This window comes from Ictidomys tridecemlineatus, chromosome 2, assembly GCF_052094955.1.
Source record: "Ictidomys tridecemlineatus isolate mIctTri1 chromosome 2, mIctTri1.hap1, whole genome shotgun sequence".
In the NCBI taxonomy this organism is placed as follows: Eukaryota; Metazoa; Chordata; class Mammalia; order Rodentia; family Sciuridae; genus Ictidomys; species Ictidomys tridecemlineatus.
The window spans coordinates 225,858,556-225,883,739 of record NC_135478.1 but is presented as its reverse complement, the minus strand read 5'-3'; the positions used below and the strand labels follow the sequence as shown (position 1 = coordinate 225,883,739).

At 57.1% G+C, this 25,184-nt stretch overlaps 3 protein-coding genes across 14 annotated transcripts; 1 reads left to right on the top strand and 2 right to left on the bottom strand.

The window, feature by feature from the left end:
• Positions 1-80: 80 nt before the first annotated feature.
• Slc4a2 (solute carrier family 4 member 2) lies at positions 81-14,802 on the bottom strand. 4 transcript variants are annotated; one of them, XM_040291257.2, is made up of 23 exons: positions 14,655-14,802; positions 11,922-12,035; positions 10,024-10,189; positions 9,646-9,887; positions 9,447-9,565; positions 7,968-8,200; positions 7,734-7,876; positions 6,490-6,670; positions 4,968-5,103; positions 4,702-4,867; positions 4,474-4,588; positions 4,186-4,370; positions 3,837-4,062; positions 3,424-3,639; positions 3,204-3,352; positions 2,904-3,098; positions 2,321-2,572; positions 2,124-2,213; positions 1,783-1,949; positions 1,047-1,300; positions 787-956; positions 385-558; positions 81-304 (listed from the first exon to the last, which is right to left on the bottom strand). In XM_040291257.2, the coding sequence occupies exons 2-23, from the start codon at positions 11,970-11,972 to the stop codon at positions 224-226; spliced, it is 3,711 nt and encodes a 1,236-aa protein (XP_040147191.2). In that variant the 5' UTR covers positions 11,973-12,035; positions 14,655-14,802; the 3' UTR covers positions 81-223. The 4 variants fall into 4 exon arrangements, with proteins under 4 accessions (XP_040147191.2, XP_005326724.2, XP_040147190.2 ...); XM_005326667.5 differs by lacking the exon at positions 14,655-14,802 and adding an exon at positions 14,290-14,462; XM_040291256.2 differs by lacking the exons at positions 11,922-12,035; positions 14,655-14,802 and adding an exon at positions 11,310-11,424.
• A 1,305-nt stretch (positions 14,803-16,107) lies between these two features.
• On the top strand, positions 16,108-20,123 carry Cdk5 (cyclin dependent kinase 5). The gene is made up of 12 exons (XM_005326665.5): positions 16,108-16,266; positions 16,905-16,993; positions 17,085-17,152; positions 17,282-17,342; positions 17,441-17,497; positions 18,149-18,244; positions 18,388-18,462; positions 18,581-18,677; positions 18,859-18,928; positions 19,483-19,543; positions 19,651-19,731; positions 19,853-20,123. The coding sequence occupies exons 1-12, from the start codon at positions 16,230-16,232 to the stop codon at positions 19,937-19,939; spliced, it is 879 nt and encodes a 292-aa protein (XP_005326722.1). The 5' UTR covers positions 16,108-16,229; the 3' UTR covers positions 19,940-20,123.
• A 1,101-nt stretch (positions 20,124-21,224) lies between these two features.
• On the bottom strand, positions 21,225-25,058 carry Asic3 (acid sensing ion channel subunit 3). 9 transcript variants are annotated; one of them, XM_005326664.5, is made up of 11 exons: positions 24,452-24,985; positions 23,724-23,874; positions 23,153-23,280; positions 22,796-22,997; positions 22,656-22,712; positions 22,403-22,550; positions 22,068-22,159; positions 21,908-21,987; positions 21,734-21,805; positions 21,536-21,594; positions 21,225-21,403 (listed from the first exon to the last, which is right to left on the bottom strand). In XM_005326664.5, exons 1-11 carry the CDS (start codon positions 24,983-24,985, stop codon positions 21,325-21,327), a joined length of 1,602 nt encoding a protein of 533 aa, XP_005326721.2. In that variant the 3' UTR covers positions 21,225-21,324. The 9 variants fall into 9 exon arrangements, 7 of the variants coding, with proteins under 7 accessions (XP_005326721.2, XP_021582950.2, XP_077896946.1 ...); XM_021727275.3 differs by lacking the exon at positions 21,536-21,594; XM_078040820.1 differs by lacking the exon at positions 21,908-21,987.
• Between the last annotated feature and the right edge of the window lie 126 nt (positions 25,059-25,184).

Below are 25,184 nucleotides of genomic sequence, written 5' to 3'. Positions count from 1 at the left end.
CATTTCTGTGACAGAGAGCAGGGCTGAGTACCCCATTCCCTGCCACTTCCACTAGACAGATAGACAGACAAGACCAGGGGTAGGTGGGGGCCGAAGCACTTTACTGCAGGGGTGGGGAGAAGGGGACTTTAAATTATTCACTTAAATAAAAACTGGGAGGGGGAGGGGAAACCCATCCCACCAGCCCATTCCCTCTGTCCATCATTCAGTCCCTGGGCAGCAGCTACACAGGCATGGGCATCTCATTGTATTCGTCCACACCCTCGCGCTCATCAAACACTGGCTCCGCCTCATTAGCGTCCAGCTGTGGGAGAAAGAGAAGGGTGGGCCTTTCCAGAACCACAGGAGGCAGGGGTGGGAGGGTGGGGGAGCAGGGATCCTTACATATTTCATCTCTCGCTCGGTGAAGATACGGGTGAGCACCACCATGCGCAGTGGTACTGTGAGAATGAGGATGAAGGGGAAGGCCAGGGAGGCGGATGTGGACATAACAGCCCAGAGCAAGGCCAGGCAGAGCAGCTGCAGAGCTGTGAACACGTGCATTCGCAGGGTCCGAACCTGGTTGGGAAGAGACAAAGTGAGCCCAGGCTTCTCTCCAAAGCAACCATATCCAGAGGACAACCAGAATGATCCTTGGGATCCTCTAGTGATGGAAGTAGCTCAGATACTTCCAGAGACTGCTCTGTACCAATGGTTAATGGGGGCTTCCTAAAGTGGGGAAAAGCAGCTGACTCAAGTAAACCAGAATGGGGCAGAGGTCTGGGGTCCTTCTAGGCGAGGACTCACCTTTTTGACGTAGGTGACGTCTGGATGGTGTTTGGGTGGCATGAGCAGCAGGTGCAACCGTTCATAGAACTGGATCCCATTAAGGGAAGTGACTCCCATGTACAGGAAAATTCCAAAGAGCACAGCCAGGGGGATCTGCCGGAGCAGATCCCCGATAACCATGGAAAGGCCTAGGGAGGGGGAGAAACAGCTAGCCCCAGGTTCCTTCCCCCAGGGGCCTTGGGTACCACAAGGAAGGTTGTGGATAAGGGGAAGCATACCCACAAGCAGGGCCACCAGCAGGCCTGTAACCCGCTGTTCTTTGACCTCCTGAATCTTGGGCTTGTCCCCCGGCGCCACAGCCTTGCTCATGACAGTGAGTGCGTTGGCATGAGTGACAGAGCGGACAGTGGCAGCAGCCAACCAGGGCAGGCCAAAGAGGGCACAGATGCCACCCATGGCTACGATGAGCAGCAGGTCCAGGTGGAAGCCAGAGCCCTTCTGCAGCATTCGCTCCTTCTTAGAGATGATCAGCCTGGGGAGGGGGGAGGCACTGCTAAGGCCTGCCATACCTGGTGTGGCCAGAACACCCCAGCCAGTCCCTGTGTTTATGGAACCTGGTAGTCCCTGTCCATTCCATCAGGACTAGAATTCCATCATAGAGTTCAGTGTGCGCCCTCAGCCCTTATCCTGTAGGAGAGCTCCCAACAAGCCTTAGCCTGTACTCTGTCCTCCCCCTGGCCAACCTCAGGTTTTGTTTTGGAGTTTTTGCTGTTGTGGGGATGGAATCCAGGGCCTCGCACGTGCTAGACAAGCACTCTACACTGAGCTACATTCCCAGCCCCTCAGTGATGTTTTCTGGTGCCTATAAAACTTCAGCCATCAGGGCATTCAATGTCCCCCAAAGTCATTGGACTCTCTTGCCCAAGAGAGTAGCAGTTCCCATGTGTGTCCCCAAGTCTGGCTGAGGACTCTGGCCTTCTGACAGCCCCAGGACTCTCAAACAGGACCACACACGTGGTGATCTGCGTCTCCATGAAGATGAGGATGAAGACCAGGACGGCAGGCAGCAGGCTGGCAATCATCATCCACACAGGGAAGGGACTCTTCTCCCCCAGGGGGTTGATGACCCAGCCCCGCTTTTCTGGAGCTGTCACTGAGAATCCACTGGGCACACTCAGCTTCTGCAGGGCAGAGACAGTATGTAGTCATGGGCAGGGTGGACATGGAGGGCACACTGGGGGAAAGGCTTGGTATTTCCCCAGCTTAAGGACAGGCTCTGGCTCAGGCATGGAGTGCAACACCAGAACCCAGGGTGGTGGAAACGGCACCCTGCTGTCACACGTACAATGCCTTACCTGGGTGTAGGTGTCCTCAATACTGTAATCCACAAGCACCATGATGAGGATTGCGATGGGCACCCCAAAGTCCCCAATCACCCGCCGTATCTGAGGACAAGAACCATGCTCAGAGACCTGTTGTGCCACTCAGACCCTCACTTCCTGGAAACACCGCATCCCATCCCCAGATCTCCACAGCCTGCAAGTCCACGTACCCGGCCGGGGAAGAACCGGCTATTCTTGAATTTGCGTAGGAAGAAGGCAATGAAGAAGGTGCCAGCCATGAGCACCAGTGACAGCAGGGCTGTGTTGGGCTGGCCCCGGGGTCTCCCTTGCCCAGACTGCCCAGCCAAGCTCCCATTGCCTGGTCCCAGTGTGGTTGTTGCTCTGGCCCACGTTATATTGTCGCTGTCTGCCTCTGAGCTATTGGAGACTGAACAGCCGTGGAGGGGATGCTCCTGGAAGATCTGGGGAAAGAGGAGGGTCACCATGGGTCCCATTAGCTAAAATGGGGAGAAAATTCTTGGGTTCAGCTGAAAATTGGAAGGCTAGCACAGGAGGGGAAAAGGCCTGCCAGGAGCTCATCTCGGATTAAAAATATAACCCAGAGGACCAGCTGGGAGCAGTGGGGAGAACAAGCCTCAGCTCTGTGGGCTCCATGGACTGCAAGTCCAGGGAACTCCTGGGACCAGCCTGGCCTCCGGTCTAGAAGAAGACATGAGACAGGATGCTCCTGGACTCCCTCCTGCCCTGAAGCCTGCTCTTCTCCCAGCCCTGTTTTGAGCAGGGCCTGCCTACCTTGACCAGCTTGTAGAAGGTCTCATAGATGAAAATGAGGGAGATAAGGAAGGCGAAGATCTCCTGGGTGAAGCGGGAGACAAAGCGGACCAGGAAGCTCCCCTCCAGGGCCACCATGAGCAGGGCCAAGAGCACCAGCCAGAAGCCAATCCACACGCGGCCCACCAGGTACTCCAGCTGGTTGCTACTACAGAACTAGGCAGGGGAGGTGGGAAGGTATCAGGCCCCGAGCTCTGGGGGCAATGGGGGAGATACTGGGAAGAGAAGGGGGAATTGGACCAAGGCAGAAAGAGCCCTCACCGAGAAGAAGGCTTCCTCAAAGACCAGCAGGGGGCCCGAGAAGCCAATCACCAATAATGGCTGAGCCCCCAGCAGACAGAAGATCACACCCTGGAGCGCTGTGGACATGATCAGCTCTGACACGCCTATCAGATCCTGCGTCTTCTCTCCTGGGGGTGCAGGAACCAGCTCAGCTCAGCGGCCAGGCTGTGCACCCCGGTCCCTATGAGCTCCTCCTTACCCAGCAGCCCCCCAAAGGTGATGGCAGGAGACAGAGCAGCAAAATAGATGAAGATGACGGCAGCCAGACACTGGGGGTCAAGTGCATCTCGGAAGTCACTCAGGTAGTGGGGATAGCGACGCTTCACATCACGGATCAGGCCCCCGAAGGGCCGGCCCGTCCGACGAAGGGGATCATCTTCAGCTGCACCTACCACCTCCACCATCTGCAGGAGTGCTACAACCCAGGCTGATGTCAGGGCAGCTGTGGGGCCCTCCTGCCCACTGACCAGGACCTAATCCATGTGCACAGTCCACCCACCACCTGCAGAAGCACTGCCAACCCCAACTCTCTGTTGGTGTCTGTGTGGCTCTCCTGCCCACCCAACCCCTCCTCAAGGCAGCCCCATCTGGCTCAGGCCTGCATGGCCGTACCCTTATCTTGGGCAGACTTGGGCTCCAGCCCAGATCCTGGGGGCAGCAGCCGGCCCTGCTCTTCCCGTTTCTTGAGCATCTGGCGCTGGAAGTGAGCGACAGAACGCAGGAGTTCCTCGCCCTGTACTTCCGAGGGGGGGAGCACCACGCTGCAGTCCAGGAAGGCATTGATGGCAGTCAGCAGGTCATCCCGTTCATCTGCCAGATAGGCTGCCTCATGGAATTGCTGCCAGAGCAGGACAGGAGTCAGGGAGGGCACCAGAGGGGGCCAAGAGGTGGAGCTAAGGCAACCAGGACTGGCAGTGGGGAGTAGGGGTGGCTTCGGGGACCAGAAAGGCAAGGGGCTGACCTTGTCGGACATGAGGGTGGAGATAGAGCGGCCGATCTCGTGGTAGTCCATGTTGGCGCTGCTGGGGCCCAGCAGCAGAAAGAGGAAACGCACGGGCACAGGCACCTCCAACACTGCATCCAGTTCTACAGCCTCCCGTAGCCGCACGAAGGCCATGGTGGGGCGGGAGAGGAACTCCACACAGCCTAGGAAGATGGGCCATCATGGGCAAGAACACACAGCAGGACCCCACCCAGTCCCAGCCCCTGCTGAGACTACCACCCCAGCCCTCAGACTTGCCCCACATACCCACGAGGACCACGGTAGCCTCGGCATTCTCAGGGATCTTCTCTAGCAGCTTTAGCTCATGCTTAGACTTGGAACGAATGATGCCAGCTGGTGGGGCTGGAGGTGGCAGTTCACGCTGGGGGGGGTCACAGAATAGAACTCAGTCCATACAGCCTCCCTGACCCCACGTGTTCCCATCAGGGCTTGCTCACAAGACTGTGCCCACGCAGGTCTGTGCCCACTCCTCACCTCTCGATCCACCTCCAGCCGGGTCTCAGGAACACCACCAATGAGAGGCTCAGTGACGTGTGGGTCACTCTCAGCCCCCTGGGGATGGTGATGCCCTAGCAGGGAGCCCAAGGAGCCAGCTGAGATGTTACGGGGGAAGGAGAAGTCCTTCTCATCACTCGGGTGGCTGGCACGACAGACAGCAGTGAGTGTAAGGAGGGATGACGGCAGGGAAGGAAACAGATGGGCAGGATGCAGTGGCATCCACCTTCCCCAAAGAGCCATACCTGTGTTTCAACAGAAGGGCCCGCAGCACATTGGCCCTGTCCTCGGCCTTGATCTGGTCGGAGATGACCATCTGCTCTACTACTTGGTGGGCCACCCCAGGCAGGGTCTGCTGGTCCAGATCCAAGAGCACAGCTCCTGGAATAAAGATGACAGGAGGACTCCCCACCTCAGGGCAAGAAACAATGGTGGGAAATGGAATGGGAGGGATCGCTTGGGACAGACAGGCCTAACTAGGTGGGTACGGTCCAACCTACAAACCGAGGATCAAGGCTGGAGTCCCAGCTCTGCCTCTGAAGTCTGTATCACTTCGCCTCTCTGACCTATTTCTCCCCACCCCCATCTCCTTCCAGAACTGCAGCAAGGAGAGACTCAGTTATCACACACCCTTCCAGGAATCATCCAGCCTCCCTGGGATGCCTAGGCCACTCTCAGGCTGAACTCAGTTCTTTCCTTAGTGATTCATGTGCTGTTCCTCTAGGGTCCTACCTCTACCCTCTACATCAGGACACAGCTGGTCTGTGGCCTTGTCTACATGTCCTTAAGCCATCTGAAGACCCTCCTCCACCTCAGACTTAGGCTTTGCTTCCCCAAGCCCAGTGGCTGCTTACTGGGAAGCCTCCAGACCTCTCCGCACCCTTTCCTGTAGAAAGTCCTTTTAAAAGTACCAGGTCTTTATCTGGCAAGGTCAACTTCCAGGAACAAAGAACTGAAGAATACACAGAACCAAAGGACTCCAGCAGCCAAAGCAGATCACAAAGGCTAATGATAAAACACAGGCAGCCAGCACAATGGCATGTGCCTATAATCCCAGCAACTCAGGAGGCTGAGGCAGGAGAATCACAAGTTCAAGGCCAGCCTCAGCAACTCAACTTTTATTTTAATAAAAATAAAAAAGAGCTGGAGATATAGCTCAGAGGGACTGGGACTGGGCACAGTGGTGCAGGCCTCTAATTGCAGCAACTCAGGAAGCTGAAACAGGAGGATCATAAGTTCAAGGCCAGCCTCAGCAACATAGCAGGGCCCTAAACAACTTAGTGATACCCTGTCTCAAAAAATAAAAAAATAAAAAAGGGCGGCTGGGAATGTGGCTCAGTTGCAAAGTGCCCCCAGGTTCAATCCACAGTACCAAAAAATAAAGCACTCTGGCCCTTTACTCAAAGTGCCTGAAGCCTTACTTAGAGCCTAATACTCTTAGTTTGAGAACAATTTTAACAGCAGGTTTCTCAATCCTCAGCTACTTAGAATAAGAACAACTGGGAGTGATTACCAGCTGGGAAGGAGGAAACAAACAGCCACAGGGCTCAAGAGTCCTGTGTGGTAGTTTATCCAGCCCCACAGGTGAGATCATATTCCCCAGGTTTTCTACAATGCAAAGGAGCCATGACAGGAATTTCAGGAAGCATTCCATTGAAATGGCTTAAAGACATTTTAGCACCCCAAACACAACAGATCAGTCATCAGATCTAGAAGCAGCGAGTATCCTGCAGCAGGATGGACAGGGGAGGCAGGCACTGTGGGTACCATGGGCCAGGGTCCGGCGGAGCTCCAGGAGACTGCGAAAGGAGAGTGAGGCCACATGGGGCTTCCCCCAGCGCTCGGTCTCCTCCTCCACGTCCTCCTCAAATTTGATCCAACGGGCTGTCTCCCGCCACTGAGGCTCCTGGTTTTTGTCCAGCAGCAACTCATTCAACTCCACAAACACCTTGGGGCAAGATGAGAAGGTGCAGGGTAAGGAGTCAGAGGTGGGCTCAGGCAAAGCTTGCATCAGGAAGAGCAAGTGGCCCTGGGGCACAGTGGATGGCACATAGACACACAAGTCTCACATGAGGCCTAGGAACCTGGAACACGTGACTACCAATTTGAGCCTGGGTTTCCCTTGTCTATAAAAGACAACAACGCCCACTTCCTCCAAGGGCTGTTACAGGGATTAAAGAAAGCCTGTAGGACATAAGTATACTCTAGGACACAGTGCCTGGCAGGTCGCTACCTAAGAAAACAGCAGGGTTCTGTGAGATTCCGTTTGTATGTAGCCAGGACTGGAAAAACGAATTGCAAATAACAGAGCCTGGTCACCTCTGCTGGAAGACTGCTGGGTGGAGGCAGGAGGAACCTGCTGAGGGTGAAAAACAGTACCCACGGAGGTAGTAGCTATCTGGGAGCAACAGGTGCACCAAGTCTCTGAGCTGGACACTCAGTACTGGTGAAATTTACTGCACGGCTATTATACCTCAATAAAACAGCTTAAAAAAAAATACACTAAGGCAGAGTTCAGGACCAGAGCCCTGGAGTCTAAAATGGGTAGTGTCACTAAGTAACTAGGTGACCTTGGCCAAGTCACAGACCCTGGTTTATGACTGACGCCACCTGTGCTACCGCCTTCACAGGTAGATGGGAGGATCAAATAAGCAGAGGCAACTGGGTTTTGAAAACAAAGTGCAGTGCCACAGAACACCTCCTCCAGCCTTAAGGGTCTTTGTTCGAAGCCGAATAAGGCATCTCCCTGATTCTTTACTGCCTCCTGCCAGCAAATGGCCACAATATGCACATCAGCAAGGTCTCAAGTATGAACCATAATCATAATACACAAATTCACAATGTTTCAGATGTGCACCGATCCACAGTGTCCATGTCAAACAACTCTTAAGGTTCATCCCCACAGGCAGCAACCCTGGTGCTCAAGAAATATGGGTCTGAGAGGTAGGGGAGTGGGGAAGGGGGAGGCAATGGATGGGGAGAAAATGCAACAGCATGAAGCAGAACTGTACCTCATGGGGCTTGTGGGGGGCCCGGGGTCGGGCCCGAGGCGTGGGGCCAGGCTCTCGCCCTTCCCGCACACTCTGCACAGACCCTTTGGCGTTCTTCCGTACCAAATGCCGTCGCACCCCAGGAACATCCTCAAACCTGTGACCTAGGGGCAAGCAGAGGACCAAGATTGGGTTCCCCTTTCTCTTACTCTTTTTCCTACCAGCAGTGGGCTTGGCCCAGGCCCTAGGACTCACTCTTCATGAGGTCAAGGTCAGCCGTGGCTAGCGTCTGGGCCTCACTTTCATCAGTGGGGACACGGGGCAGCAGAGCTTGCTCTGCCCCGGTCATACTCCCAATGCGTCTTCTCTCCTGAAGGTTGTAGCTTCGATGCCCAGGCTGAGCTTTGGTCAGGGGGCGCCCCGAGGCACCCCCATCGTCACCTCCAGCTGTGCCACTGGCCACTGGTACCACCTCCTCCACCAGTGTTCTGCAAACAGAGTAGCCATGAACCTGACAGAGCGGACCTCCACCCATGCAGAGGATCCTAGGAAGGGAATTAGGAAGGGACCTCACCTCCTCCTGGCTCCCACTCTTGGGGGTCACCAGAAGGCCAATCTGCACATGAATTCCTCTTCAGCAGAACGGGGCTGAGGCGAACCTCGAATGGTACTGGGAGAGGTGAAATTTTGGGAAAGAACTAGCACAGGGTATGGTTCCTAACTGGTGTTTGTGAATGTCTCTTTGTACCAGTTAGCATTCCTTCCCTTCCCCTCCGCCTGCTGGGGCATACCCCTGGATTTAAGAAGTTCACAGGGCCCCCGTTTCTGATCAAAGAGAACAAAGTATGTGCAAACAGTTTTGGAACTGCAGCCAGCTCCTCCGTGTTTATGAGGAGGGTCTGTGCCTCCCCTCAGACTCCCACTTCTGCCCCAGTCCCTGACACGTGCTGCTCCTCTCTCCTCATATGAAGAGCCTCCTGGGACCAGAGTCATCCACTGCCAGGCCTTTCCAGCCCATCATGGCTTGTCCCCTGTCTCTGCCACAGCCCTGCCCACTTCTCTCTTCCTCTCCCTAATGCCAGGCTTTCCTGTCACTGCCAGCTCTGCATGCCAGTCTGCCTCCCAGTATAGCTACTCCCCCAAGGGGGCACTGTGCCCTTCACTTCCCGCAACCCAGCCCTTCACGCTGCCTGGCACCCAGAAAAACAGGTCCAAGATAGTCATGACCTTGTTCGAGGTCATTTCCTCCAGGAAACCTTCCCAAGCTAGTGCCCCCAAACTCTCATCACCCACTCACTGGTACTGATGCTCTGCCCAAGATACTAGATGCAGTGACAGTATTCTGGCACCATTTCATTTGACATTCAGTTTCCAATTGGGTGAACTGACATCTCCCCAGGAATGAGGGGGGTGGTCTCCTATTCCTTTCAAACCCTGTGAGTCTTAGCAGGTGCTGGGAGGTCACGGTCTAATCCCTAAGGCAGTGCTTGGGTGGGGACTGAGACTGCTAAACCACACTTGCGACCTTAACTAACACCTGTCTGCAGTCCCTCCTCACTAGGTCCTGTTAGGCTGGGTTTACAGTCAATAAACAGAGCTCAGAGAGTTTAGGTCGGCTGCCCAAACAGCTAGTGAGGGGCAGGAATGGATCTGAACCCCAGTCTGGTGACTCTACTTCTGGTAAACCCCAGTCTGGTGTCTACTTTGGGAGAGTGACAACCAAGGTGCACTTACCCAGTTTGGGCCCCTTTGGTGGCCCGGGGAGCTGCCTCCTGGTGTGGCAGTTGTGCAGGGGGAGATGGACTGGTCCTCTCTACCTTCCGGTCAGTGCCTTCATCCTCTTGGAGAAAGAACTGCAACAGGGCCCACATGGGCACGTGAGGCCAGGCCAGGCCAGGCCCTGCACACATCCCCCTGGAAGCCCAGGCCTCACCTGTACAGAGGAGGGTGTGGAGGCAGGAGATGGCTGAGTGAGTGCCCGGGCCCCCTCAGCCTCACTGGCCTCATCCTCATCTTCCTCCCCCTCCTCAATGGTGGGGGTTTCCCCAGTTGGGGAGGCTCCAGGGCGCCTTCGAGGCTTCCGTCCAGGGCCCTGGGGGGTCTTGCGGCGGCGGGCATCCGGAGGCAGATGAGTGGACAGTGGGTGGTGGATGTGGTGGGAGGACTGGCGATGGTCTGAAAGGAAGAGAGGTCACAACATCCCCCTGCTGCTATCCTGCCGCCAAGGACAGCTCTTCCCACTGGGACCCTGGCCCCTTCTCTGCTGGACAGTCAAGTCCTCCCCCACCCCCACTCCTGCCTGTTCCCTCACACTCAAAGTCTTCCTCTCCATAGCTTCGGCCTGGCTCCTCCCCTCCTCTGGACCCAGCCTCCTGGAGGATCTCTTCAAACCGTTCAACTCCCAGGGTGCGGTGAAGTTCATCTTCCTCCTGTTCTGGGAACCCAGGTGTCCCAGGGCCCACACTCTCTGGCTCTGGCTGTAAGGATGAGGGATAGAGAAAACACACAGGAGTCACTGGGAATCACATACACAAACCCTGTCCTACTCAGTGCCAGAGATTCAGTATCCCCCATTAGCCGTGCCCTCCAATGCAGGGACCACCCCAGCCCCACAGAAGTCATTCCCTGCAATGCCAGAGATCCAGTCCCCCTCCCCCACCCCCCCCCACCCCCCCCCCCCCCGCAGCCTGTTCCCTGGGTCCCCAGCTGAATAGGCCCAGTCTACAGTCAGACCCAGGGCAGGCAGGAGGGTCTACTCTGGGAATCTCAGAAATCCTGTCTCCCCTCTGCAGCTGGAAAGTAGGGTGTGCAACCCAGGCAGTTCAGTGATAAAAAGTGAAAAAAAAACTCTTTTTGGTTCCTGGAGGACAACTGCTGAGCCCCAAAAGTAACTTTTGGGGGCATCCAAGCTAACTGACCTGGCGTAATTCTGAGTCAGACAAACCCAGCCCTGCCTCCACAGGAACACGTGAGCTTTGCCTGGTCAAGGGGGCCTCCATTCACCGCAGCAAGCACCCCCACCCAGTCGGCAAGCCCCGCCCCTCACCCCCCCAACCTGAGTCATCCTGCGGGAGTGGCAGCGGCAGCAGCAGCAGCAGACAGCAGCAGCAGGGCCAGCACCGGGACTGCGGTGCTCAGCCCAGCTAAGCGCCTAACTAAGCGGCCTGCTGCCTGGCCCAGCAGCCTTGGTCCAGCCCCCAACCCACCCCCTGGCGGTCTCAGCTCCAGGCGCCGTGGCCACCAAATATTTGCTCAAGAGTATCTGGACCTGAAGGGCATCAGGACCTCCAAGGGCGGGGGTATGCAGCCCCCTCCATGGCAGTGCCAGTGTCTAGATCAGGGAAGAGCCAGGGAGGAGGGCGAAGGGTGGGTCTTGGGGAGACACGCGGGGCGAAGGGGGGGTCAACAGGAGCAGCTGCGGCTGACAGGGACACTGGATAGAAGATGCGAGGACAGAGGGCTGGCTGGCGTCTCCAGTCTGTGCTGAGGGCTCCTGCCCAGGCAGACCCCACTCCCACCAGAAGCCGCCTGGCAGGAAGAAGCGGGCAGGAGGGGAGGGAGCGTGGAATGGGGGGGGGACTTGCAGACCCCTCGCACCTGAGGCCTCAAGAGGAAGTCCATGGCTGCAGGGGTGAACCTGGCAAGGAGGGGAGGGCATCTGCCCGCGCCCCTTCCAGTCACATGCCCCTCTGGGCCAAAGTGACCAATAACCGGGCTGAATGTGGCACTGAGGTTAATCATTAGACTCCTTAGGAAAATCAGGAGGGGGCCATGTGGGGTGGTGACCACGTGGGGGGGCAGGAGGGGCGGATCCAATGGGCACGTGGCACCAGGGGTGGGGCCAACTATGGGGCGGGGGCAGGGCCAGCTGCATCAAGGAGCTCTGCCCAGAACTACTGTGTGTGTTTTGGGACCCATGCACATTAAGGTGGGGTCAGAGGGGACCTACTGGGTGAGACCTAGGGTCTTCAAAGTTCCTATACAGTTACTACCTGGTCCTTTATAAAACAGCCTCAACTCTATCCCCAGGAAGAGGAGCTACCTCACCACCCCCAACACATGGTAAAAGGTCAGGATATGATGACAGAGTCTCTCTCCAATTGACCACAGGCTCCTTTCTCCAGCATCTACACACACACCACCCCACCCAGCTGGCCCCTGGGCCTGAGCACCTGTGGCCAAAGGGCCAGTTGACTGAGCAGTACTCACCACCGTGTGGAAAGAATCTGCCCCTGAGGCGGGGCGCCGACCGCTGCTCATGGCCAAATCTTAGCCCTTTTCACTGTCGCTGCTGCTTTCAGGGCAACAAGGTGGAGGCATAACCTGGGTGGGGGAGAGGACCAGTCACCATCGGAGAGCACAGCAGGCCAGGCCCACAGGGTGTCCAGCCCCGAGGTGGGGAGCGGGGAGGAAGGAGCCCAAGCTGCCTGTCACCCGGGTCTCCTTGCTGCTCAGGATCCTCCTAGACTATGAAGGGCCTCAGAGTGGCCCTTTGAGGCTACAAGAGCAAAAAGGAGAGTTATTTATAGAAAAAAAAAGAGAAGAACAAAGAGAGAGAGAGGGAGGAGAAGACTAAAGCGGAGGGCCACGAAGGGCCTCAAGACTGAGCAGAAAGTAGGAGAGCAGAGGGGGAGAGGCTGCAGAAAATGAGGGAGGAAGGAGTCAAGGCCCAGCCCTGGAGAGAAGTCGACAGAGATCAGGGAGGGCGTGATAAAGAATGGAGGAAAATTGGGAGTGAAGGGCCAGACAGAAACAGGAACCCAGCCCGAGGTGGCCCGGGAGGTGGGCCTGAGACCAGAGAGGGGTGTGGTGTCGAATGAGACACCCTGTGGAGCAGAGGGGTGTGGAGGAGGGGGCCACTGCTGCCTAGACAGAAAGGAGAGGGAGAGAAAGAACGCTGGACAGAGCCCAAGACGCCAAGCAGGGGGCCTCTAAGTAGGGAGGGGGGTGCCCCCTCCTCAAGGCAGGCTGGGCAGGGAGGCAGACCTGCCTCCTCCTCAGTGAGGGCAGGCAAGAGAAGCAAGTTCCTGGGGTGAAGGGCAGGAGCCTAGCTCCATTCACTCAGTGGGAGGGAAGAAGGGGCTGACGGTGGGCTGCTGGGCAGAGTTTTATAATGGGGGGAGGTGCACATGACCACAGCAAAGGGGTGGACACACAAAACCAGAGGTCCTGCTCCTGATGGGCAGTTCCCATCCCTCCCCTCTTTAGTTAGGGGCCAGGAAAATCTGAGTAGCAGGGCTGCTGCCCTCCTGATGGTGACTGTAGGGGAGGCCAAGGGAACACTGTGTTGGGGGTAGGGGGTTAGAAAAGGGGGTTCTCTCTGTAGGAAGAGAACCCAACCAGTGCAAATCGGGGTACCCATTCCCAGTGGGGGCAGTACAAGGCTCTGTGAAGGTAACGATATGAAGTTCCCCGACTAGGGCTACCTTGGGGGTAAGACAGGTCAGCATAGGGTCAAAGAATAAAGGTCTGGGGGGTGGTCAGCCCAAGGTGGGGAGCCTGGGCAACACATTCTTGGCAGGCACTCCAACTCAGCTGACTGCTCTCTCCACCTCCCCCTCAGCAGGCCTTCAGCCAGGACCCGCCAGTGTGGGGGAGAGGTGTCCTGGGAGTAGACATGGACTGGGAGGGATGTGGAGAGAATCCGTCCCCTGCACCTGCAGGTGCTCACTCCCATCTCTAGGCCATACCCTCAGAGTGCTCTTCATCACCCCCTCCTCCCTCTACCCATGCCCCCCACCCCTCCCTTGCTGTCCCAGAACACAAAGCAGCTTCTGTCCACAGCATAGGTGCCTATAATCCCGGTGGGGGCACATTCCGGGGACCAGCCCTGACCGGCCCAGAGGATTAGCATCTCTCCCCCTGCCCAAGGGATTATCACCCTGGACCCCCACTTGGGCATTAACTACTCCTCAAGAGAACTGGTACATTCCACAGCTCTTTGCTGAGGGACTGGCCAAGGAGAGGAGGGAGGGTAAAGTGGACCCCGGATACCAGACAGTGCTACCCTCACAATCATCACGGAGCTCCCCAGCCAGACAAGGTGGCCCCCCCAGGAGTCAGGTCCAACTCCAGGCTTGTCTTTTCCAACCCCTACCTAGTTGCTCCCTCTTCTGCCTGACCCCTTGTCCTGACCTGACCCGCCACCCCCCCCTTTTTCGACTCCGCCTCCCAACTCCGAGATCAGGGCCGAGGCCCCAGGCCCCAGGCAACCCCCAGGACAGGCCTGAGAGAGACTGTAGGGAGGTCGCAGGGGAGAGGGGTTGTCTGGGGCTGGCCCAGGAGTGGGAGAGCCTGTGGTGGAGCCTCCCTGAGACTACCCCCTCCTGGTGGCAGGGGGCGCGGCACTCTGGCCTTAGAAACTCCAAGAAGCAGACCCCAGAATCGTAGCTTCCGACCAGCACTCTGCTCTTCTCCTCATCCCTCTCCCCAAAACCTGGTTCCCCGCGCCCCAGTCTCCGCCCTTTCCTCCACTTCCACTCCCTCCCCGCCCGCGTCCCGAGTTCCCCCCTCTCCTTCCCCCTCCCTTCCTCCCTTCGCTGCCCCGGCCCTTCCCCGCCACCACCTCTCCACTTACCCGCTTGCTCAGGATTTCGTGCCCCGGGGGTCTCGGGGTCTGTCCAAGACCTCCGGTGCCCTCTCGCGCTCCCGACGACTTCCCCGTGCCCACCCCGGGGCGCGCCCCCGCCGCTCCCAACTTCTCCCAACTCAACTTTCCCCCGCGCCGCGGGCAGTCCAGCCCCCAGCGTGCGCGCCCCCCGGCGCGCCGTGCGCGGCCCCGGCGCGGCAAGCCAAGAAGCAGCCCGGGCAGAGACCCGGAACGGAGGCGAGGCGCGCTTCCAGGTATAGGCCGGCACCCGGAGTCCCGCGTGTGGAAGCCACCCTCCACTGTCGCCGCCCTGGGCCTCCCCCCTCAGTCACCCCGGGAATGCTAACTCTTGCCTTTGTTACAGCACCTCTGGTCGGAAAGGAGCTCGCTTCACTCTTGGGGGACACATAGTGCACAGAATGGCCAGGAAATTCTGGGCGGAGGAAGTTGGAATAGGCATGCACAGGGGTTAAGAATCTCTTGCGCCGCCCCGGCCCCAATAATCCCCCTGAGGCATGGAATGGCAGGCGGCTGAGAAGTAACAGAGCTGGAAGTTGGCTGCCCATTACCCTGAGCTGACCTAGGACCAGACGACTTGTTGGGGATTCCCCACTTCCGTTTGCTCTGCTTCCACACTGAATGGCGATCTATTCATAGTTGTCGCCTTTTAAAGACCTTTATGTGTCATCTTGCTTTTCCAACTAAATTATACATTCTTTCAGATAAGGAATATGCTTTTCGCTCCCTTAGCCTGCCACGTGGGTGAATCACAGCATTGTTTATGCAAAAGCACTCAGATATACATGAGTTAATTAACAAAGGTTAGCACCAACTCTGGTTTCAACGCTGAGTAGTGTTATTTGAGGCCGTTTTCGCCCAGTTCACAGCCCTCAAGAATGCAATCAGGAGACAATTAGAGAGCAGTGCAAGAAAATCTATAATCAACTCCTTTAAGGGATGAGGTAAAGGCTGGCTTCAAATGTAGCATCTGTCTGTGGTCTTGTCTGTTGAGAGGGGTAACCAACCTGCCAGCCCTCGTGGGCCACACCCTGGCTGACTCCAGTGGGCCCTGCTCTGGAGACAAGGATCTGGGGGACTCGCAGCCTCCAGCCAGCTTGCCTCGACATGTTAGAATGGAGCTGTTGGAATTCGGTGGACTCCAGGACGATAAGTGGGACCAGCAGAAAGAAGGATCTCTGGTGCGTGGGTCTCTCCACTCAATTCCAGCCTCAAATGGAGCACACCTGCCTAGCTACCCAGCCCTGTGGTCAGCTGGTCCCTGTGAGGTCAGCAGCAGGAAAACGTAGCTCAGAGCCATTCTCCACTCAATCCTCGGGTCACTAGATGGCCTGAGGAGAGGCAGAAACTTGTGCCGAGGTTGTCAAGAGGTCTTGGAACTCAATATCACAAACCGGGTCAAAGTCAGGCCACCAGGGCCTGGGATCTAGGCCACCAAACCCTAAACCCCAAACGGAAGAGTGTCCCGCCCCGCCCCGCCCCACCCCCATCCCCGCTGCATTCTGGAACGTGTAGTCCCCCAGCGGTCCTTTCCAAGAGAGCTATGAGCACAGAAAAGGAATAACAAGAGCGGGGCACACTGGGAACCTCGGAGGCACGGGGGGGGGGGACGCGAACACGCGATGCTTCCTGGGACTTGAAGTCCAGCGTTTGCCTCCGCGGTAGAACCTGAGTCTCGGGAGTAGAGTGCGGCAGAAAGCCGGAACGCAGCCTGCTGGGGCTTGTAGTCCTTGAGCCCGTCGCCCCGGGCCTTACTGGGAAACCTGGCTGTGCCAAGACTACAAGTCCCAGAAGCCCGTGCGCGGGCAGCGGGGCGGGTCGGGGCCGGAGACTTGGGTACCGCCTCCCCTGCAACGCCGGGGCCGGAGTCTTAGAACCCAGGGCCCGCAGGGGTCCCCGCGGCCGCCGCAATGCAGAAATACGAGAAACTGGAGAAGATTGGGGAAGGTAACAGAACCACGAGATGTTCCTGCAAGGTCTTCTTCTGCAGACCCTTCAGCATTCCTTGCAGCCCCGACTCCCCTTACCGTCAGCAATATCTACAGCTCGATCTCAACCCCGGCAGAAGCCCTGGCCACTGAGCACAACACTATGTGCAACCATCCCTCCCCAAGTTAGCATTTCCCGCAGACTCCCACTCATAACCTTAGCACTCCCTGAAGACTCGACCTCCCTACCGCGGCACTTCCTGCATATCCCATCTCTAGCCTCAGCACCACTTGCAAACCTCACCTGGACTCCCCACCAACCTCAGTTTTCTGCAGACCTCCAACCTCAACATTTCTGCAGGCCCTCTTTTCTCGCCCACATCCCTCCTGTTTCCAGACTTACTGGAGCAACGCCTCTGTTATAAACCTCCTTATCCTAGCGGCTGCAGACTCTCCCTCCTGCAGGTATCCTGGAGCCTTTGCAGGGACCTTCTTGCCCCTCCCCACCTGCCGCATCCTCACAAAGCTAGTCAGTGCCTTGCCTTCACCCTGAAACCCTTCTCTAGCATCCTAGGAGGCTAACTGCTCTCGGGAGGGATTTACTAAGATGGTAAAGGATACTCCTGCTTTCCTTCATCCTTGGCTTCTTTTCCCTAGGCACCTATGGAACTGTGTTCAAGGCCAAAAACCGGGAGACCCATGAGATTGTGGCTCTGAAAAGGGTGAGGCTGGATGATGATGATGAGGTAGGATTGGGGCACAGGGCAACCGGGAGGTAGTGTTTGAGGCCTGGTATGTGTGGTCTCTGACTGTTGCCCCTGGGTCCCTCATGTGTAGGGTGTGCCGAGTTCTGCCCTTCGGGAGATCTGCCTACTCAAGGAGCTGAAGCACAAGAACATCGTCAGGTGTGTGCCCCACAGGCCTTTCTTGCCTGTAGTTGCTGGAAGAGGTGGGGGCTTCAGCGTTGGGCTGGGCTGGTATTGGGATGTTAGGGGTCAACTTTTGGACCTGACTGAGCCCTTCCTTCTCCCTAGGCTTCATGATGTTCTGCATAGCGACAAGAAGCTGACTTTGGTTTTTGAGTTCTGTGATCAGGTGAAAAGGGGGCTTGGGGAGCAGTGATTTTGGTAGGACACAGGGGCCCAGACTGAGCTTAAATTCTGACCTCTTCTTCTACCCTTATCTATTTTTAGGACCTGAAGAAGTATTTTGACAGCTGCAATGGTGACCTCGATCCTGAGATTGTGAAGGTTAGGGGAGGGTTGTTCTGAGGACTCATTGAATCTGGGTGGGGTCTATATTTAGTGTAAGTATTCCTTCACTGCATGTTTGGGCCCTGGAGTGTCAGAGAATGAACAAACCCCATTTCTGCCCTCCACAAGCCTCTGGTCTTAGGGAGCAAAGTCTGCTTTGACCTGCATGGTAATAGTGATGTTATTTGCATGGGAGAGATGAGAAAATGAGGCTCATAGAGATACATTTCGTTCATTCAACAAGTACTGGATGCTTTGCACCAGGCACTGTGCTAGGATGAAGACCAAGGGCCTTGTCCCAGGTTCCAGGGGAAGCAGTTCCTGAATAACGTTATAGCACTGTACTTGCACTACTGGTTATGGTGTGTGTGTGCACTTATGTGTGGCTAGGTAGGGCGATAAGCATGGACTGAGAAGACAGGCCCGCCAGGCTCTAAGGTCCAAAAAAGTGGGGATCAGGGTTAACTTGTTCACCATTTTCTCTCTGATGCCTAGCACCATGCAAAGTGGGTCCTCAATAATGAATGATGATGTCTTCCTGAGCTTGCTGCTACAAATGGGTGGGCTATAGAGCATGACAAAAGGTGAGGCAGGCAGCAAGATCCACACATTCAGGTGTCTGATTCCCTTCTCCCTCCTTCTCCCTAGTCATTCCTTTTCCAGCTGCTGAAAGGCCTGGGATTCTGTCATAGCCGCAACGTGTTGCACAGGGACCTGAAGCCCCAGAACCTCCTCATAAACAGGGTATTGCTATTTGGGGGAGGAGGGAGGATGTGAAGACTGTAGCCAGGGACTGGGCATACTGAGGGGGCAGGACTGGGAGAGCTGGAGCCTACCCCAGTGCTGTTTGAAAGTTTTTATCAATGTTACTCTTCATCTTTCCTTAGAATGGGGAGCTGAAGTTGGCTGATTTTGGTTTGGCTCGAGCCTTTGGGATCCCAGTCCGCTGTTACTCTGCTGAAGTGAGCCTGGGAAATGGGACATTGGGTGGGGACCAAGACCCTCTTGTCTCTGAGTTTCTTCAAACCTGTTTCCCAGCCCTCTAAGTGGGGGGGTCCCTGTGGATGGGGTCTTCTTCAGGTGGTGACACTGTGGTACCGTCCACCGGATGTCCTCTTTGGGGCTAAACTGTACTCCACGTCCATCGACATGTGGTCAGCTGGCTGCATCTTTGCAGGTGACATGCTGGGGCTCTGCAGGGGTACTTTCTCTCCCATTTGAGTTGACAAGTAGGGCCTGGAGGGTTTCCTCTGGGGGAAGGGAGTGGGATTCTTAAGGATGGGGATGGAAGGCACAGGGCCTGCTCCAGTGTGAGGGGGCCTCACAGATCAGAGCTCATCCCTCTCTCTCCCTCCCAGAGCTGGCCAATGCTGGGCGACCTCTTTTCCCTGGCAACGATGTGGATGACCAGCTGAAGAGGATCTTCCGATATCCTTCACTTCCCCTGCCCCCTCTATCTCTTGCTCACCATCCATGTCTTCACTCTGGAAGGGGAGTGAACCAGGAACTTAGAGCAGGGGTGAGGGTGGTGATGGCCTGGGCAAGGATGAGAGGGCCCGGGGCTGTTTCTGAGGGTGAGGGTCGAAGAGCTGATAGTCCCTGTGTAGGTACAGCTTGTAGGCAAGGGGAACGTGGTGAGGAAGTAGCCACTCCTACTTCTGAGGTGGGGGGACGATGGGAATCCTCAGGATGAAGGAGCCAGAAGGAGCAGAGAACTTTTTGTGGGAGAAGGGGAAGGACAACTGGTTCATTCGGAGCACAGACATCAGGGTTTGAGTTAAATGAGCATTTGAGACACACCTGGCTCCCTGTAAACACCATGCTATAGGAATATATGTCACAGGCTTATCTTGAGGTAGCAGGTGGAGAGGAGGGCAGGTGGGAATGAAGAACCCTATCCCTGGGAGCGCAAAGCCCCTCACCCTACCTCCAAAAGTGCAAATGCAGCCCTTTCCATGAGTGATCCTTGACCCCATGGACACGCTGCTGGGGACACCAACTGAGGAGCAGTGGCCCGCCATGACTAAGCTGCCAGACTACAAGGTGTGATGGGGAGTGGGGAAAGTCGTGGTTCGTCAGAGATCAGTTTTCTTCACAGCCCCAGTAGCCTCCACACCCCACGCCCTGGTCTGACTCTCTCCCCTCCACAGCCCTACCCAATGTACCCGGCCACAACATCCCTGGTGAATGTCGTGCCCAAGCTCAATGCCACAGGGAGGGACCTGCTGCAGGTAGGTAACCAGGGTAGAGGATGGGGTTGAAACCCTCCTCCAGGGGGACTAGGGGAGGGTGGGGCTCTGGCAGTTGACCTGGCCTGAATCTGCCACCATCTTTGCTCCCTCCTGTCTCCAGAACCTCCTGAAGTGTAACCCTGTCCAGCGTGTCTCAGCGGAGGAGGCCCTGCAGCATCCCTACTTCTCTGACTTCTGTCCCCCCTAGGCTCTGGGACCCTGGGATGCCAGGCCAGGGCCTGGCCTATTTAAGCCCCCTCGTGGGAGGGGTGGGAAGGGGGGTGCTGAGCTCCAGCTGTGCTGGGCCTGGCCACGGTCAATGTACCCTGGCCTGCGATCTTCACTTCCCCCATGGACTTTATTTAATTTCATAAATTGGCTCCTTTCCCACAGTCTGCTGATGTAGTGGTGGGGTGGCTCTGAAGCGGGTTCTGGGGGATCCCTGCTCCACTATTACCACCCTCTGCAGCCCCTCATCCAGCTCAGGCATGCCCAACTCTCTGCTACTCTAAGTGGCTTTGAGACTACAGGATCATGAGGCCTTGACCCTTGACCCCACTCCTCCCTGCTGGGGTCAAGGTGGTGTTGGCCCTGCACTTCTGTGCTTCTGCACTTATGCACACCCCATCCTCCCTCTGTCCAGGAAGGCCAGACATAGTCCCCAGGGGTTAAGCAGCTAGCATCTGAGATCAAAGATGGCTTCCACCAGAATGAGGAGAAAAGGCATGGGTCTCTCCTTGTGGCCCTCCACGTCCCACATGGACCTTTCCCTCTTCAACACCCCATATCCAAGCCTGCAGGCTGGCATAGGAGAGACCCAAAGGTATGGTTCTATGAGGAACACTCCCTCTCCCACTTCCTTCTCTGCCAGTTTTCCAATGGTTGGGGGTGCGGCAGAAGCAGGAAATGGGCCTGAGGCCGGCCTGGTGTGTCCTTCCTGGCAGGAGGAGGAAGGGAGGCTGCTCTCAGCTCCCTCATTTCCAGCTAGGGCCGCCTTCTCCTGTGGGGAGTTGAGGAAACAAGAACTGCTCCCATGGAGACAGGCTGTGTGCCACGCTTGGTCCCAAATGTGAGAAGAATCATGGCCTTCAAAGGCAGGACACCAGCTTGTGTTCTTAGAAGTGGAAGAGCCCTTCTCTCATCCCCATTCCTCCTCACCACTTCTCTCTGGGCTCTGGGTCAGAGTCTTCTTGCAGCTGTACCCAGCCTGTACCTACTGACGAGCCTCCTCTAGGCCATCACACCTGGGCCCTGGGATTGGGAGAGACCTGTCCTCTGATGTCTTCTGATAAACTCATTCACATTGAGGTGCAAATGACTGATAGCCTATTACTACCATCCTCTCCCAGAGGTTTGTGAGGGCTAATTGGGGCCCAGCTCTGCAGGCCTCACAGAAGTGATACCTAGCTGAAGCTGACTGCAGAGGACTTACTGGGCTGAGGAGAGCTGACCTTGGCCCTGCTAGCCTCTGCCCTATAAGAGGAACACCTGAGGCAGAAACATTAAAGCTTTATTTGGGATGAAGATAGCAAAGATGTGCAGGCAGGGCATTCAGGATGTCAAAGTGTGGCCCCGAGGTCACACAGAGCATGTCTAGAGCCGGGTGACGAGGTAGCAGGAGCGGTGGGAGGCAGACAGAGTCTTGGTGACAGCACAGGGCGGGGTGGGGGGCCTGGGGAGACAGGCCACAGTACTGGGGCAGGGGACCTTCACTTGATGCCTTGTTCCTGCCCTTCAGGACCTGGACTGTACCCTCTGGACCTGTCCTGCCCCTCCTCCCTTGAACTTGGCCATTTTGTGTTACCTGGGGCCCAGATTGAAGTGGGGAACTTGGGTTCCATGGCTGCCCAGCCCTTCCTGAAGCTGTGGGAAGAGGAAGAGAGTCAGAGGTAGGGCCCAGCCAAGGTCACTGCACATATCTCGCCCACTCCCCACCAGGGAAGCGTCCTAGGCTGCCCGAGGAGGCTGCTGGAGGTGGCAGGGAAGGAAGAGGGGCTGTTACCAGAGTGGTGCTGGAGTGCCTCTGGGAGCGTCTTCTGTTCCAGAAATACCCCAGGACCCTGTCTCGGAACACCTGAGGGCAAGCAGCAGGGGGAGGTGGCCAGGTAAACCTTCCCCCTGGACCCGAGTGGCCAGATTCCTCTCCCCGCCTCCCCCAGCTGGGGCCCAGGCCCACCTCACAGAGGTAGTCTAGGATCTCAAGGATGGTGAGCAGGCTGGCCCCGATGAACAGCCCCATCTGACCCCCAATGTCACCTGTGGAAGCAGGGCGCCTGTCAACTTACAGCCACTTGCCCCGCCCACGCCTCCACAGACCCTGGGCATTCAGCACACACCGAGCAGCTCTGACACTTCATAGGCTTTCTTCTGCTCCACTGTTTCAAAGTTAAGGGCCTCAAAGAAGATGTCCAGAATGAGCACGTTCTCCCTGGAGGGGAAGAAAGGCCCGAATGTTCGCTGGCTAATCCTTGGTGCCGGCCGCTGGCAGCAAAATGATGTGGGGCTTTTGGCTCCTTTCAAGACCCTGGGAGGGACGTCACCCCCTCGGCCCTGGGTCAGAGCGCTTGGGCAGTTTGTCCAGAGCCCCAGACAGAGCTCGTGATGATGTGGACTGCCTGGCCGGGCCGCGCGCCCTCCCCGCCGGGGCCCCTGGCTCGCTGGAGGGGCTCACGCGATGTAGGCCTCGCTGCGGTTGTATTTCCGAGCCAGGTAGCGGGCGGCAGCGCGGCTGGGGATCCGCACCATGGAGAGCTCCTTGGCGTAGCGCGTGCTGGCGCAAGGGCTGGGGCAGGCGCACGCGTCCTTCCGCAGCATGGCGTCTGCGGGGCCACCGAGCCTGGAGTCAGGGTCCCGCGGCCAGAGGGGTGGGGGTCAAAGGCGGGGCGGGGCGGGGACCTGGAGGCCGAGGGAGGCTTGTCTCTTACTCAGGGCCGGGTTGGCGCAGTCCTTGTACTGCTGGGGGCTGCACACCGGCGCGCCGCCTGGGGAGGGGAAGGAAGCAGCTTCAGGAGCCCAAGTGTCCCCTAGCCTCCACCCACCCCAGGACACGGACCCTACTCCTTACCAGGCATATGCATCATTCGACAGCCGCACTTTCGAGCCACGTAGCGGGACTCGCAGACCAGGCGACACCCCATTAAGCTGTAGGGAGGGTTGGGGCTGGGGCTGGGACTGGAGGACAGGGGATCCTCCGAGAGCTCCGGCTCAAAGTCGGGGTCCAGAGATACGGAACTACAGTCGCCCCAAGGCGGTGGCAGGAAGCTCAGCTGTGAGGGGACGGGGTTAAGGAGACTTATGGGAGAATGCAAGAAGTCACTGGAGCTCAGCCCCTGGGACAAGCTGAGGAACTGCCTGTAAGGGTTGAGGTGGTGCAGGACGAAGGAGGGGCTGGCAGCCTTGAGGGAGGCACAGGTGAGGATACTTGCTGCTTTTGGCAGGACACAAAAGTCTGATAGCCGGGGGCAGCCCCGAAGCCCAGCTGGTCGATGATGGGGGGTTCCTCCTGGCTGTGGATCTGCACTCTGATCCCTGCCTCAAACGGGGTCTCCTCTACAGGGAGGGGTCTTTGAGGACAGAGACTGCAGCCCATCCTCCCCAGTTCTGGGAAGAACTGTTCTGCCCCTCTTTGCATAAGGGATGGAAGTGCCTCAGCAATCACGTCTTGACACCTCCACCCTCCTCTCCTTTCCCTGGCCTTTTTCCCTTTGTTCCAGTACTGGGGATAGAGCCCATGCCAGGTAAGTACTGTGCCACTAAGATCCACCCCACCTCTTTTTATTGCTTTTGTTTTTGAGCCTTGCTAAATTGTGCAGGCTGGCCTCAAAACTTGCCATCCTCTTGCCTCAAGCTCCTGAGTAGCTGGAATTACAGGTGTGTGCCACCACACCAAGATCCCCTAGGCTTTTGTACCCCATTTCAGTTACCTGTCCTAATGCATGTGCTCCATACCCATGTGATTGGCAGACCCCACTGTGTGTGTGTGTGACCCTTACCCATGTCTTTCCACACTGGCAGATATTCCTCTTGTTGCACATCCAGCATGATCTCCAGCCCATTGCCGGCACCACCCTTGGGGGTGGTGAGCAGCTCTGCCCCATTGGCACCCGAGTTGAATGTGTAGCACTGCCCCATCCGGGTGAAGATCTGGGGGTGCAGACAGGGTGGCAGCCCTCCCCGCCCCAGACAAGCACATGGGCCTAGGGACTCTCCCCTCCTCATATTCTGGGTCTCTCTTTTGAACCCTGAAGCCCACCTCTTGATGCCCCTGACCCCCCAATGCAGATACATATGGGTGAGCCCTCTCAGACACCCATCTATCACTGCAACTCCTCCAGCCCCCAACTCCCACCAACGCCCAGGGCACAGCCTACAGGGAAAAAGAAGTGGACCAGTTGCCATCCTGGCAAAACTTTGAAGAGACAGAGGAAAGCAAGTCCAAGTCTCCTTCTGGCAGAGAGGGCTTTTTTGCCTAGAATAGAATTGTCCACTGGAGAGTTCCCTTCTCCAATAGTAGGGTCTCTATAGGTCAGCCCTTAGGTGTGCATGACGATTGGGAGATGAGGAGGGGGCCCCAAGGAGGGCCCCTTCCTGGGCTGAACAGAATGACATGGCTCCCAAGAAGGAAGGGATGCCAGGATGCCTGCTAAAGTTCTCTGACTTCAGGAGAGCCTGGCTGGCAATGCTGGGGAATGTGGGTCTCTGGATAGAGTGGGTAGCTCACCACAGTGAAATTCTCCGGCCCACATGGCTGGCCTCGGTAGCGGCAATCCAGCAGCATGTCCTCAATGGAGTGGCCAGCTCGGGCGTAGAGCTGCTCCATGTCAAAGGTGGGACTGGGCATGAAGCCGGGTGGTGCAGGGGGCCGGCCCAGGGAGCGCAGGAAGGCAGTGTGCTCAGCAGGGTCCAGACCCAGCAGTGAGGGCCCAGCCCAGTGCAGGTCGTTGGGTGTAAGGCGTGAGCGGCGCAGTGGGTTGATGTTGCACAGAGTGACAGCTGGGAAGGTGAGCCGGTGGCTTTCACACTCGTCCAGGATCGTCTCATGGTGGAACTCCCCATAGTAGCGCACCCGTTCAGCTACCTGGTAGAGGAAGGCTGCCAGCGACAGGAGCACGGCTGTGGCCCACAGCCCGCGGCGCAGGGTCAGGCCACCAGGGCCAAAGACATGGCCAAGTCCATGCAGCGTGCAGCTGCTGGCGAACACACGGATATCTGAGGCTGGCCGGCGGGCCTCTTCTAACCCTGAGGGGGGCTTCATGGCTGGAACCCAGGAGGCGCGTGGAGAGGTCCCTGGGGCTGGTGACCCAGGGGCTTAGAACAAGTGGGAGAGGGTGGGTTGGAGGACTGGCAGGGATGGAGATAGGATTCAGGGAGCCAGGAGTTCAGGTGAGGAGAGGGTAGGAGAAGGTGGCAAGGAGAGGAGGGAGAGGAACAAAACCAAAGGCAGGAAGGCACTG

Excerpts from the sequence above, each read along its gene's own strand:
- Cdk5 (XM_005326665.5), top strand. The coding sequence starts at position 16,230 with ATGCAGAAATACGAGAAACTGGAGAAGATTGGGGAAG. Across the intron at positions 16,994-17,084 it reads GGCTGGATGATGATGATGAG|GGTGTGCCGAGTTCTGCCCT; the intron begins GTAGGATTGGGG and ends CCTCATGTGTAG. Across the intron at positions 18,463-18,580 it reads TCCGCTGTTACTCTGCTGAA|GTGGTGACACTGTGGTACCG; the intron begins GTGAGCCTGGGA and ends GGTCTTCTTCAG.
- Asic3 (XM_078040819.1), bottom strand. The coding sequence starts at position 24,985 with ATGAAGCCCCCCTCAGGGTTAGAAGAGGCCCGCCGGCCAGCCTCAGAT. Across the intron at positions 22,160-22,402 it reads CGCAGCGAGGCCTACATCGC|GGAGAACGTGCTCATTCTGG; the intron begins GTGAGCCCCTCC and ends CTTCCCCTCCAG. Across the intron at positions 21,806-22,067 it reads TGAAGTGTCAGAGCTGCTCG|GTGTTCCGAGACAGGGTCCT; the intron begins GTGTGTGCTGAA and ends GCTTGCCCTCAG.
- Slc4a2 (XM_040291257.2), bottom strand. The coding sequence starts at position 11,972 with ATGAGCAGCGGTCGGCGCCCCGCCTCAGGGGCAGATTCTTTCCACACG. Across the intron at positions 3,099-3,203 it reads TTGAGGAAGCCTTCTTCTCG|TTCTGTAGTAGCAACCAGCT; the intron begins GTGAGGGCTCTT and ends TCCCCTGCCTAG. Across the intron at positions 2,214-2,320 it reads GCCGGTTCTTCCCCGGCCGG|ATACGGCGGGTGATTGGGGA; the intron begins GTACGTGGACTT and ends TCTTGTCCTCAG.